The sequence below is a fragment of the Vigna radiata genome, chromosome 1, assembly GCF_000741045.1.
Source record: "Vigna radiata var. radiata cultivar VC1973A chromosome 1, Vradiata_ver6, whole genome shotgun sequence".
Taxonomy (NCBI): Eukaryota; Viridiplantae; Streptophyta; class Magnoliopsida; order Fabales; family Fabaceae; genus Vigna; species Vigna radiata.
The window spans coordinates 25,360,265-25,375,095 of NC_028351.1; the positions used below are offsets into that span (position 1 = coordinate 25,360,265).

Consider the following 14,831-nt stretch of genomic DNA (forward strand, 5'->3'; position numbering starts at 1 on the left):
GCAAGGGAACAATGAAAAAACGCTTCTGAGAACATTCCTCTAACACACAGTGTTCTATAAATCTTTCTTAGTTCAAAACGTTGCTTCTGAAGATTACAAAAACCAATTATATAGCCAAGTACACTGAATGCCAAAGGTCAGCTCCCAACTACCATGAATATTTGATTATTGTAAGTGATAATCGATTATTCAAGTCCGTTACAGAGTTTTCAAAAAGTGATAATCGATTATATGAAGTGATAATCGATTATTCAAGTATGACTTGTGATAATCGATTATTGCTTCATGATAATCGATTATTCTAGTACAAAATGCATGTGATAATCGATTATAGCTTGTCCATAATCGATTATTCCAGTAAAAATTACAAGGTTTAATATTTTCCTACTACATTCAAAATCTACCAGTTGCTTTTTAAATAAATCTAATGTTTTCTTCAAACAATACTTCTTGCAGCATCATCAAAACAATTCTTCAGGTTTTACCAATACTCCTTATTGGTAAGAATCTCCCCCTTTTTGATGATGATCAAAAATTCACTTTTAAAAGCAACTTTGGTTTACCTGCAACACATACAAGCTAATAGACAACCACAAAGTTAGCAGTACCTGTACAATTGTAAAATATTTCTCCCCTTATAATTCTTCTCCCCCTTTTCGATCATAAGCAAAAAGAATAATGTAAAAGTCTCCCCCTTAATATGAGTTCCCTCTCAATTATATAATATATGCATAAGATTGACATAAAAGCTCATTATATTAAGAACAGAAAGGAATTACATGAAATTCATAAAGATCAATACTAAATACCACAAAGAAAATAACAGAACAAACAATCTTAGTGGCCTAAAACCTAGAATTCAGGGCTAGGGGATCTTTCAGTAGGTGGGATATTGAGATGACTCTCAATGTTAGATAGGCGAACATCAATTTCATGAAATTGATCAACCACTTAATCTTCATGAGCTTGCTGCCACTCATAAATTTTATCAAAGTAAGTTCTTTGGGCAAGACTTCAGTTATCACAAAAGTTCTCAATCAAAAGCTTCACCCCTTCTTTTAAAAAAAAATCAACTAAAGTTTATGCTCCCTATAAAATAGGTAAATTAAAAAGGATTTAAGTCCTTTAAAAGTACTCTCCCTAAATGTAATAATCCCTTTTGAAAGAAAAATAGAAAAAAAAATTAAAAAAGTTTTTTTTACGCTGATAATAATCGATTATTTGTGTTCAAAATTGTCAAAATCTAAATTTTTAGGCCGAGATAATCAATTATGACCCTTTGGTAATCGATTGTTGACGTTAATTTCCGAAAAACAGATATTTGGGCCAATTTTTCAACCTAAAACACATCTATCATTCATAAAATGTCTTCTAAGATCATAGAGTAAAGATATTCCCTTAAATGGCTCTCACCCTCATCAAAAGAGAGATGCAATTTATAAAATTTGAACTTTTATAAAATGAGAGGCAAATACATGATGAAATACCAAAGTATAGATGAATAACCAGATATCTAACAACCTTATATATCTCTCCCTTAAATGGGTACCAGGTATCACAAGATCATGTCATAAGATGTCAAACAAAAATTTCTTATGCACTCACAAACAGATTGAAAAATATTTTAAGATCTGTTCAGCCCAAAACAATGGAGAAATGCTTACAAGCCAGATAAGTATTTGCAATTCCAAAACAGTTTCAATAATTCTTAGTAAATGAAATCCAACTTTTAGCATACTCAATTTACCCATGAAATCAACAATCATTTATCAAATAATTTAGATGTTTATGATTCAACCACTAATTTATAAACTATAATGAACGCAATAGTAGATTAAATGAATATGATCACATCACAATTGCTTCAGGTTTAACAGGAAAGCATTTCTACTAGCACAAGTAGTTCAAAAATTAATTTTGACAGCATAATTTATACCTTCCCAAATAGCAACTATGATTCATGCATTCTCATATCCCAGTCTGTTCAACCCCATGAATTCAGTTGTGCATATCAAAACAACATATACATCAATTCAAACAATATGCAGTAATCAAATTTAATTCAATAAATTTTTTTATCTTGGTCCAAAGAATTTTATCCCCCAACTTTGTCAACTACTTCAGGCTTTTCTTAAGAAACTTAAAGCACACAAATCTTTCTTTCAAGTTTCAGAAACTAGAGAAGAAAAAACTTCTCAGACAATATTTGTTAGACTAAGAAATTAGAAATTTGAGGTAAAATAAGACAGCTGCAAATTGACAAACAAGAAGNTCATGATAATCGATTATTCTAGTACAAAATGCATGTGATAATCGATTATAGCTTGTCCATAATCGATTATTCTAGTAAAAATTACAAGGTTTAATATTTTCCTACTACATTCAAAATCTACAAGTTGCTTTTTAAATAAATCTAATGTTCTCTTCAAACAATACTTCTTGCAGCATCATCAAAATAATTCTTCAGGTTTTACCAATACTCCTTGTTGGTAACAGACGCGTGTTGGTATGCAGACGGAGGAGTCGTCGTGGAGGTTCCAAAATGATGCGAAGGCCCCGCACTAAATGTTGACGGACCTACACTGAATGGTGTTGACGATGGAAAGTAATCATAAGAGCTTCCACCATGAGGATACGAAGATGGATATGGACAGTTCAAGTGCTGAAAGGAAGACCTTTGTGAGACGTCGTACGGTGGTCATGAACAATATGCAGATGGTGGTTGAAAATGTTGTTCATTATCCTGGTCATACTGTGCATAACAAATTTATGGTTACTTTCGTACCAAAAAACAAACATTAAAGAATGGAATTTTAATCATATTGTTCTAGCTCTTCGTCCGATGAGTCATCTTCAATTAAAGCAATATAGTGGATAGTATGACTTATATACCATTGCATATACTCTGAATTGCCACGCCAATGGCCATTTCTGTGGAATGGAACACTGGTAAATATATGATTTTGACGGTCATTCCATATACCAATCCACTGTTTATGGTGATCTTGTCAATCCTAGTCTACTCGTCCTCTCATATCCTCTTTATGTATGTCGTCCAGATTTATCAGTGGTTGTGGGACAGGTTGTCGAAATCCAAATTGACGTATAACACGGTCTGAGTGGTGGAATTCTACAACTGAGGGATTCCATCACATCTGTAGGGATTCCATAAAAATGTAGAATACTTGTTTCGGTGAAAGGTCATCCAATTTCTAACGAAATTGTTGAAAAGTTGTGGTGTCGTGGAATATTGATTGTGTTGTTCGACACCATCTTTTTGCCAATGGAAAAACAACATCGCCGTAAATGTCGTCCTGAGTTACCTTATGTATTTGCAGAGCAATGCATGTTATTGTTTCCCATGCCCAACACTGTAACAATATCATGTAGTCGCATGATCAAGGGAACGGTACAAGCATGAAAGAACTCCAGATGCCCAGCTATAGTTTGCCACCGTATGTAAGTCAGCTAAAAGTGGTAGATACATTAAATGTACCATGCTTGCAGAAGTATCTGGCATTAGTATGCTGCCAATTAGCAGCAACATGTACTCTCTTGCGTATTGTTCCACTACCTCATGGGTGGCGTCATCAGGTAACAGGCGAAACGTATTATTCAGCCAGGAAAATTTTATTTTGTTGCCTCTGATAGTATTTTTCGGAGGAACATGTCCTAGTAGCTGCTGACAAAATAATGTGAGAGGTCCACTGCTGATGCCAGTGACATCATGACCTTCAATTGGAAGCCCTAGTTGCAAAGCAACGTCTTCCAGTGTTATTGTACTTTCCCCAAGAGGCAAGTGGAAAGTATGAGTTTCCATTCTCCACCTCTCGACCAAAGCATTCACTAGCACATGATTTATTTCCATATTTGAAACTTTCAAAATATGGCTAAATCCTATTGCTTCTAGTATATTCATAACTCTAGCATCGACTTCGTTGACATGTTTAGCTATCCAGATTGCATGTCTTCTTGGTCGAAGAACTCTTTCGATTCCTTCCCAAATTGCCTTGACAACGTGTTTATCTTGAAGACGTAAGAGAGACATATCTACGGGAAGATGACGTGCAAATGCCATTACGTATATTTTTTTATACTTGGGTGTAAAAAGAAAGAGGGATAGAAAAACGCACTTCTTTCTCTCAGAATACAATGCTTTCTCTCATAATACAATGCTTACAATGCCTTTGCTTATGCTTTCTCTCCTCCATCAATTTATAGGCGAATGATTGATGGACAACATCACTTTTTTCATGTGAATGTTTATACATTATTGAGAAGGAAACCATCAAGTTGGAAAGAATAAAGTTGGTACAATGATAAATGTGCACGAATGGACAGAAATGAATATTGAAGCATGCTGAATGAATAGGAAGCCTAAATAATTATTAGGTAGTACGTACTTTCACCTACATATATTACTTTAATTTATTATTTAAGTTGGAGATAATTTATATTTAAAATTTTAAGATACATTATTTGTTGTAATTAATTTATTTAGTTTAAGTAAAATATTTATAATTTTATTTTCGATATATTATAATTTTTTATGAATTTTTTTAATTTAAATCATTTTTTTAACAAATTAAAATGAATTAAAGAAAATAAAAAATGGAAAAGTGAAGTTGTAAGGGGTGCACGACTTGAACTATTAAAGTCGTACACTCCTCTTACAACTGCACTTTTCCATTTTTTATTTTCTTTAATTCATTTAATTTGTTAAATATATGATTTTAATTAAAAATATTCATAAAAAAATTACTTTATGAAGACAAAATTAAGAAAAAATTTATACAACTTCTAAAATATAAATAATTTATTTTTCAAAATATATTTTAATGTTTTTTAATTTGTTTAATTTGTTTTTGTTAATATTAGGTTTTTATAACAAAAAAAATTAAAAAAATTTCATTTCTTTTAAAAAATTAATATGACATAAAAAAAATTGTATAACACAAATACATTTTTTATGCAATATATTTCAATTTTTTATGATTTTTATTTATTAAAAAATAATGATTTTGGTAAATTAAAATGAATTAAAAAAAATAAAAAATGGAAAAGTGAAGTTATAGGGGGTGCAGGACTTCAACTATTAAAGTCGTGCACCCTCCCTACAACTTCACTTTTCCATTTTTTATTTTCTTTAGTTCATTTTAGTTTGTTAAAAATATGATTTTAATTAAAAGAATTCATAAAAAACACTTTATGAAGACAAAATTAAGAAAAAAATTATACAACTTCTAAAACATAAATAATTTATTTTTCAAAATATATTTTAATTTTTTTTATGTTTTTCATTTTTTTTAATATTAGGATTTTATAACAAAAAAAATTAAAAAAATTTCATTTCTTTAAGAAAAAATTAATATGACATAAAAACAAATTGTATAACACAAATACATTTTTTTTTTGCAATATATTTCAATTTTTTATGATTTTTCTTTATTAAAAAATAATTTTTTTAGTATATTAAAATGAATTGAGGAAAATAAAAAATGGAAAAGTGAAGTTGTAGGGGGAGTGCACGACTTCAACTGTTAAACTCGTGCACCCCCTAAAACTTCACTTTTCCATTTTTTATTTTCTTTAATTCGTTTTAATTTGTCAAAAATATATGATTTTAATTAAAAAAATTCATAAAAACTTACTTTATGAAGAAAAAATTAACAAAAAAATTATACATCTTCTAAAACATAAATAATTTATTTTTCCAAGTCAAACTTTGTCAAATGAAACTGGATCTAGAAATAAAAGGTAACTGCCAAATTTAATAAGCACGCCTGCAACCATGCATGCAAAGATATACTTAGCTGATGCTGGCAACAGTTACACCTTGAACTTCACAAATCGTATTTCATTAAATATGGCATTTCATCTTCAAAGCAACATACAACACTCAAGCCATATCAATTGTTGTATTTCTCCTTACACACTATTTCCTAATGGTATCCTCCAACTTTGGAGCATCTTCATCATCACAAATCATTGATGAAGAACCTTTGATATTGGATAATGTTGATGATTTCAGCATAGATGATGAATTGAATAACTTACTTCGCGATGAACACAATGACGCTGATCAAATGACACAATCATCTCAGCATGTCATTCCAGAACTGCATGAGCATATGCAATTTTAAACAAAGGAGGAAACTGTTGCTGCAATCAAACAATATCACATCACCAACGGTTATAAATACAGCGTTGTTGAATCCAAGCCTAACATTTATGTTATTCGATGTCTGAAATGCCACGAAGGCTGTGAATGGCGCTTGAGGGCAGGCTATAGCAAAGTCCGTAAATATTGGGAAAGTAAAAATATCAAGGGGCAACATACGTGTTTCTCAAAAATACTATCTCAAGATCATACAAATCTTGATAGTACACACATTGCCGCAATTGTATCAAATTATGTCTGCACAAACCCCTCCATTCCCATCAAGAGTTTGATTACAAATATTAAAGCTCGATTCGGATATTCCATGTCATACAGAAAAGCTTGGATCGCAAAACAAAAGGCTTTTGCTATGGAGTTTGGTGATTGGGAAGAGTCTTATAACCATCTGTCGTGGTGGTTGCATGCAGTGAAGGATGCAAACCTTGGGACAATTTTACAATGCATCGGTTCTCCAGTGGAGATTGATGGAGAAACTAACAATAATTGCTACATTATGGAAAGAGGTTTTTGGTCTTTCGGTCCTTGCATACAAGGATTCAAATATTGTAAACCCATTCTCTAAGTTGATGGAACATTTCTGAGAGGCAAATATATCATGGAACTTTGCTTATTGCCATGGGTCAGGATGGCAATAGAAATCTTTTTCCAGTGGCATTTGCCATTGTAGAAGGTGAGACAAAGGAGGCCATGATATGGTTCTTTCAACTACTTCGAGAACATGTTTGCCCTCAACAAAATATTTGCATCATCACTGACAAAGGAAAAGGTATCTTGTCCGCCTTAAGATCAAAAGAAGTTGGTTGGGAAGAAGATGGTTTGAACTCTGTTTATTGCATACGTCATCTAGCCTCCAACTTCAACAGCAAATTCAAAAATTATGACCTCAAAAAACAATTCATTAATTTAGGTATGACTACATTCTTTTTTACTACTACCATTTTACTGTTTATATTTTGTTAACATAACTATACAAATTATTGTAATTATTACATCCTAACAGCATACGAGGTCAAGCAACCTACGGTCACGACAAGAACATAATATAATTATCTTTTTTAACCTTCTTAATTTTAGATAAAGTGTTATAATTTTATATCCTCATATTTTTTCTAATACTATTAATAATAACAATCATAATAGAAAGTTATTGACCTTGATTTGTTTTAAAATGTGTATAATATAATAATTTTTTTTCTTATCTTCTTCAAATTTAAAGAATAAAATATAATCGTAAGTCCTAAGGATGCATATTCAGACAATATAAGTAATTCTAAGATTTTTTTTTCTTTAATTAGTGTTTGCTTAGGATAAATAATGAAAATTTGAAAATATTTATATTTAATAAACTAATAAAAATATAAATTTTATCAATGTAAATGTTTTATAAATAAGAAATGCTGCATTGCATTTGAAGATAAAAAGAGAACACGAGTCAGTTCTTGCTAATTTAAATATACAAACAATATAATACTTTTCTTTTATATATATATATATATATATATATATATATATATATATATATATATATATATATAATGAAGAAAAAAATAATATTTTAGAAGTAGTAATAAATTAAAAATAGTAAGACTCAATTATTTTAATATTAAAAAGTTTTAATATGAATGGATTTGTTACAAACGAATTTCGTTATTTTAAAACACATAATCTTTCTAGAAACCATTTTTCTGGAGTTTTCTAACTTCTTTTTGGGAGTTATTCTTCTATGCTCAATTGATTGAGGAACTAAGACGGTAGGAGTGATTTTGGCAACAACCTCTTCAATTGAGACCAATAAGTTTCTCATATGAGTAAGTTAAGTTTAGACCCTTTTCTTTGGTCCTTTCCTTCTTCTGTTGCATGTGGGCCCCGCTCATTTTGCATGTAATGTCTGAGTCTGACTCTCTATTGATCAATGATACCAACAGTATACCCTGATCATGTTTCTGTTTTCTGTAGGAACAAATAGAGTTCCTTAAGCTATGTGAGCAGATCATGATTCTTTAGAGCAATTGGTCTTCTAAAAGGTAAGGGAAACTAATTTTTTTGTCTTTAATTTGTATTATGAAGCATGAACTGATAGTTAATGGTACGTGGAATTAATGTATGTTGATTATTATACCTGGAATGATGGTTTTCAGTATTAAGTGTGTTTAGATGCATTTTATTGGTTGAATGATTGTTTATGGACTTTGATGTTTCTGTTTGGACTTGAATATTGTCATTAATGTTGTGATTGTGAAGTCGGGGATGTAATATCTATGGTATTGTTGAAGAGAAAGGAATTAGGCTAAGTTATATGTCATTTTTGGGCTAAAATAGAGGTTTTAATAGGTTAATTTTAGAAGTAAGGGTTTAAGTAGATAAACTGTAACTTAGGACATGTTGTAGGGACAATTGAGACTTGTTGGTAGCTTGAGTTGCTAAAAATCTTAAATGGAAATGAGTACGAGTCAATAGGGTGGTTTAGGAAGATTTTAACCTCAATTTAGGGGTTTTGGAGAGTGAGATTTTGATTTGAAAGGTTTGAGACAAAATGGAGTGTTTGGGGACTGTCTCTGAGTCATTTGTGACTTGTTTAGACTCCTAAGTTGCTAAGATATGCATTAGAATAAGGTAGAAATGATTTAAGGTCTATGAAATAGAGTTTTAGTTGTCATGTGTTAGATTTTCATTGTAAAATGAATTTCAACATGGTTAAAGTTGGGATACATACTCTCTAATAGGTCAAGTGTGGCTTCGAGAACCATATGGAAGTGCTAGAAGTTGGTAGGAATGTCTAAGATAGGTTAAGTTAGGTTGAGAAGGTGCAAATTCTGCATAAATAATGTTTTGTAGAATTATGCATAGTGGATGGGCAAGCCATGAGAGTATTTGAGGGTCCTAACAGTGGGTTTTAGTGGCTAGGCGAGCCAGCTCGCTAGGCTTGTAGAGTTCACTGTTTTGGCTCTCTTGGGCGAGTAAATGTTACTCGTTGGGCGAGCCTATGCTCGTTGGGAACCTAGTTTCTGGTGCTGGGCGAATGGGTTTGAGTCATATTGGATGTTTTAAATTCTTTGCTCTTATGTGCATAGTTTTAATGGTATGATGGTTTTATGATCTGTGGTATGGTTTGGAACATATGATTGGATGGATGATTGATTTGTAAGAGTTCTAAGGAGAATTCTTAATGGTTGTATTAAAGTGTTGTTGGTATGAATTTAGGGAACTCAATCTTCGGGTTAACCCGATACTTTAATGATCATTCATTCTCAATTAGAGATGAGGCATACATGTAGTGAGAGTAGTAGGAGGTTTAGTCTAGGTGCTTCTAGTATGACCTAAGATGCGGTACAAACTAACCTTGTGAGTCTAGTAGGATGAAACCCATTGGCAGTGACTTTGTAGAACAGTAGAAGCCACTACAAATACATGAACCACCATAGCTCAACATTCATACCTTATCCGAATGGTCAGGTCTAGGTTCATGGCATGCCTAGCATTTTTGTTTAATTTGGTATGAACTTTATGTATGATGAACTCTAATATCCTGTGTTTGTTTCTATTGATACTAGCTTTTTTGAGATTGTTGACAACACAAAATCTATATCAATCTGGTTTTTTATGATGACAACACAATGCTTAATAACAGTACACTTGTTGTTGTTTTACATGTTCTTGTTCTGAACTTGTTGTTATATCTGTTGAACATGTTTTGATGTATTGTGTTGTATGTTCCTATGTTAATTGTGTCATATATCTGTGGAACATGCTCGTATGACAATGTGTAACAAAATGTCTTTGATAACAATATATTCTGGAAGTGAAAAATCACAAGCACCTTTATGAACTTATAATTGTGTGACAAAGTTCTAGTACAGTCGAACACCTGTAATGGATTCGACTATTCTAAAACCTTTGTACAGATTTTGAACATCAGTGCTTTGTGACATTTTGGATTGAAAAGAATTTTAAAGTTTTTTTTCATATGTCAGTCGACTTTGTTATGTGTACATTCGACTGTATCTTTGATCTGTTTTGGAATTCTGTTATGCTTACGCGCTCCAACGATTATATTTTTAAAAGATAGTTAAGCATTGATGACCTGGTCAACTGTAATAACTGTGTGTTGATTTTTGCTGACTGAGAGCCTATGTGTTGACTGTCTGTTATAACTGTTTTAATACAGTCGACTGGATTAGTAGACTATTTGACTGAGAAACAATTTGACTGACAGAAAACTATAAATAGACTGAACGCGATTTGTTCAAGAGACTTTTGACGCACTGACATTTTCATTTCTTGTTTCATATTGAATTCTCTGTGTTAACAGCTCGAAGAATTCTCCAAGAAGACGGTGGTGATCTATCTTGAGAGAGATTCAAAGGGAGAAGGCTTATGCGCTGATTGTGTGATCAATATCTGCACGAAGAAGGTGCTTCTTGATTGATCGTTGAAGGCTTGACATCTCGTGAAGACTGCTATGTTGATTGTAGGCTTGACATCATGAAAAATGTTGTGTTGATTGAAGGCTTGACATTTTGTAAAGACTGTCGTGTTGATTGTAGGCTTGGCATCCTGTGAAAAGTGTTGGTTACACGTTGAGGATTATTCGACGTTGGTTCAGATTGCAGAAGAGGGGATTCTTGCTGCAGGTCTAGTTTTGTTCTGTAACTACATTTTAGTTTTGGGTTAGAGAGGAGATTTATATTTTTGCGTGAGGCTTCTATAAATTCCTTGTTGTAAAAATCGCAACCATTATAGTGCATTTGCTTCCTGGGTTGGAAGGACACTGGATGTAGGCATTGTTGGTCGAAGTAGTATAAAAACCAGTGTTTGATTTTCTCTATCCCTGCACTCTTTAAATTCAGTCGACTATATTTGTTTAGCAGTCAACTGCATTTTTCGGCTGCATTGAAATTTTCATTACTTGCATTTCTAGAAAAGACCAAAAAGCTTTATACTTTTGTTTCCAGATTGCGAAAAGATTTGGTTTTTGAAACAACACAAATTCAACCCCCCCCCCCCCCGGTGTAAAGAAGCCTACCTGTTTTCCTAACAAGCTTATCCTGTTTTTGTGTTGTTTGTTTGTGTGTTTGTTTTCTCCTTTTTAGAATTATCACCTTTGTGAGCTTATAGTGGTGAGTAGGTGTTAGGAAATAGTGGAGCTAAAACATAAAATAGAAAGTTTGGTGTCAGTTTTCTCTTATTCATGTAAAGGTTTTTCTGTTTAATTGTAAAATTTTTTGGGATGTTACACTTATTTTAAATAATAATGATGATAATAATAATAACTAACGTAATTTTTAAAATAATAATATATGCACTAGCTTTGCATAAATTAATATTTTAATTTAATTACTTTTAAAGTGTGATCAATATTTTAAAAATATAAACAAAATGTTTAATTAATTATGAGTAATTATCTGGATGATGGAATATTGCATAATTATGAGTAATCAACTCCTCGAGTTAAAACAACTGGTTTTGCATATCAATATTTTAAAACAATTATTTAATGTTTTGTCCCAATAGATATTGATGATAACTTTTTCTTTGTTTTTTTATATTCACCAGGATCCCTTCTACAACTATGCACATATTCATTATTAAATGTAAATAATCCTTATTATAATTTAAAATTCATAAGCAAAATATTATGTTTTTGTATTTTTAATCATCTAATATATCTTTTTATCTCCTTAAATGATTTGGTATTTAAAAAGATTTAGTTCCTTGAATCCTTTTGCTAGATACTCAATGTTTTCCTAATTCTTTCATAGTTAATATTTTAAATATATAGGTACGAAAGGTTATTGGTTGCATCAATTATCCCATATAACATAGACTAAGAGAGCTAAGTCACAATTTATGACTTCTAAGTGGGACAATTGTTGAGGAGAAAATTATTATATAGTGCATCAATTGTCCGATAAGGTAGATATTTGAATTGTGAACTTAGGTTGTTACACTTTTACAAGGAGTTACACTTTGACTGTTGACTAACTTTTGACCCAATAGTTTCAATCTAAAAATTACTATCAAAATTAGTATCAAGAGTTTGATTTCTGGTAGAAATATTGTTGATAAAAAAAGGTTACGGCAATTATCTTGTTACACAGATCATGTAGTTAAGCTAAGTTATAATCCAAAAGTTTGATTCCTAACAATTCAATTGATGAAGGGAATATTATTGCAAGGTACACCAATTATTCTATATCGTAGGTCAAGCAGAGCAATTCAATTTTGGTGTTTGAGCTATTATGGTTTTAAGTAGAAAGATATACACTCTCACTATTAGCTATAATTCCTCACTAATTGATAAATATTTAACTTAACACAATAAAAAAATTTATCATTATTTTTGTACTATATAAAATATACCATCGAAGTTAATGGTAATTAATGGACAATTATTAGGTATTAATGAGTCAGATTGTCTTGCACTTTACAAATAGGGTGTTGCTCCCTCCACATCCACCAATGCTTCCTCCATCTCCCCATCTCTTTTTTACTCTTTAATAATATTTAAACGGATATCAACATCCGATGAAGGACAAACGAACGTCAACATCCGTTCACGAAAGTTGAAATCCGTTTAAGAAAATCATTATTCTGTTTGAAAATATTGAATGTTTTCCTGCCAATGTGTTTTTACTTTTTTTGCTTTTTCCAAACTAATTCTGTAAAGCATTGATGAGTGGATTTGACTAATCAGCACAAACATTTATTACCATCCACTTTAAATATCAATATCCATGCATGTCAACTGACGGAGAATTCAAAAATCTATCAATCTTTCTTTCTCATTTTCCAGGTATCAAATACTAGCTTTATGTTTTAAAGGACACTTAATACCAACTAGTTAATGCCACCAAAAAAAGCTGAATTACATAACCATTACAATGCCATTTTCATTCTCAACAAAATTCACAATTCCATTTTTCCTTTTCATAAACGTAGGGATTCCAATTTCATATTATCATCATAAACTACCCACTCCCCCACTTTCTCCTATTCCTAAATCCTTCCTCTTCATGTCTGCATATTCCTTGCAAAACCAGATATTACTACCAGTATATCATCACCACCTATAGGGTGACAATTAACAATATATAAGCTCATATAATTGCGCCTACTTTGCAATTTACTACAACCACCTGGTTTAACTTTTGTGATGAAAGGTGGCACTTTTCGGAGACCCACAGAGGCTTGTGGGCTTTGTATGCGTGAAAACCTTGCAAGCATACGGTCAAGGTAACCACCCCTTTCGAGTCAGACTCGGAGGTTCTATTAGCTTTTAGGTGGATGGAACGAGCTTAGTTGTCTTTCTCTTCACTCACCAATTAGAACATGAGTGGATGCACAGTAGACACAGAAACGAAACACCACCAACAAATGACCACCGCACACACCGCCGCACGATCGCCAAATGACCACCGCACCGCCGTACTGCCGTACCGTCGCCATGAGATGGGAAGAAACAAATATGAAAGTGAGAGTTGGAGGGTGAGAACAAACAGACATAGAAAAAGTGAAAGTGGGGCTGCGGCTGCGCAAGAAATGGGTACTTTTGTAATTAAAAAAAAATTGGAAAAATTTGGGGAGGTGGAGGAAACATTGGTGGAGGTGGATGGAGCAATGCCTTTACAAATATATGGTATTGATTATTATTTATTGGGTTTGATTGCCTAAAAATATACTGCACTAATGGTTAATCAATGGACTTAGCTGTCACAAGCCCAATAAACATACAATCAATGTTCGGGTAAAGACATCTTGATCTATCCTAATGAAATAGAGACCTATTTGTGAAACATATCTGACTTGAGCGTAAGAGTGTCTTCTGCAGGTCAACAACCCATCGGAGTGGATTGCGTTCCGAGAGAGAATTGAAGATCAAAAGAGAGCAGAGCAAGGAAGGACAACTGACCCTCAGACCAATTCAATCTAAACATGTTAGAATCGACTGCAGCGGAATTATTAGCGTGGAATAACAAACCAAGAGGGTTTTTAAAACAAACGCGTGCCTTTTAATTTCTACTCAATTAAACTTACTACGCAAATAATAGATATAAATAAAAGAGTAAGGTTGAGAGAAATTTGCACAGATAATTTTATCCTGGTTCGGATCAAACGGATCCTACGTCCAGTCGCTTATCTCAAACAAGATAAACATTTTTCACTATCACAAAACAATTACAAATATTAATCACAGAGAAAAACAATTTGTAAGAGTTTAGAAATACCACCTCTCTTGAAACCACAAGAGATGAACTTACACCTCCTTTGAATCTTCACAAAGGATGACCACCTCCTTCGAATACTTCACGAAGGATGAAACACCTCCTCCGAATACTTCACGAAGGATGATCCTCTTCCAAACACCTCCTCAGACGCACCAAGGATGAACCAACTATTCCTCCGTCACCGTAGTTGCAATGTACCAGCACCACAGACAAGTGTTTCCTTAGCTGAGCAAGAGCACACAGTTCTCAAAGAGTTCTGAGTGTTTTAGCGCAAGGGAAGAGTTTCTTTTGATGGATAAAGAGAGCCTATAAATAGACTCAAGCAAAAACTCTTCCATTCTACGAAACTGGCCATTTAACGCATTTAATCGATTAATATTAGTGTTAATCGATTAAAATAAGTACAACGGCTAGTTTTTCAAATC

The 14,831-nt window shown here is 32.5% G+C and overlaps 1 protein-coding gene and 1 pseudogene across 1 annotated transcript; one reads left to right on the forward strand and one right to left on the reverse strand.

Moving 5' to 3' along the window:
• Positions 1–3,382: 3,382 nt before the first annotated feature.
• On the reverse strand, positions 3,383–4,078 carry LOC106760014 (protein MAIN-LIKE 1-like). Its single transcript, XM_014643456.1, has one exon. The coding sequence runs from the start codon at positions 4,076–4,078 to the stop codon at positions 3,383–3,385; it is 696 nt and encodes a 231-aa protein (XP_014498942.1).
• Positions 4,079–5,945: 1,867 nt separating this feature from the next.
• Positions 5,946–14,831, forward strand: part of LOC106760025 — an 11,762-nt pseudogene continuing 2,876 nt past the window's right edge.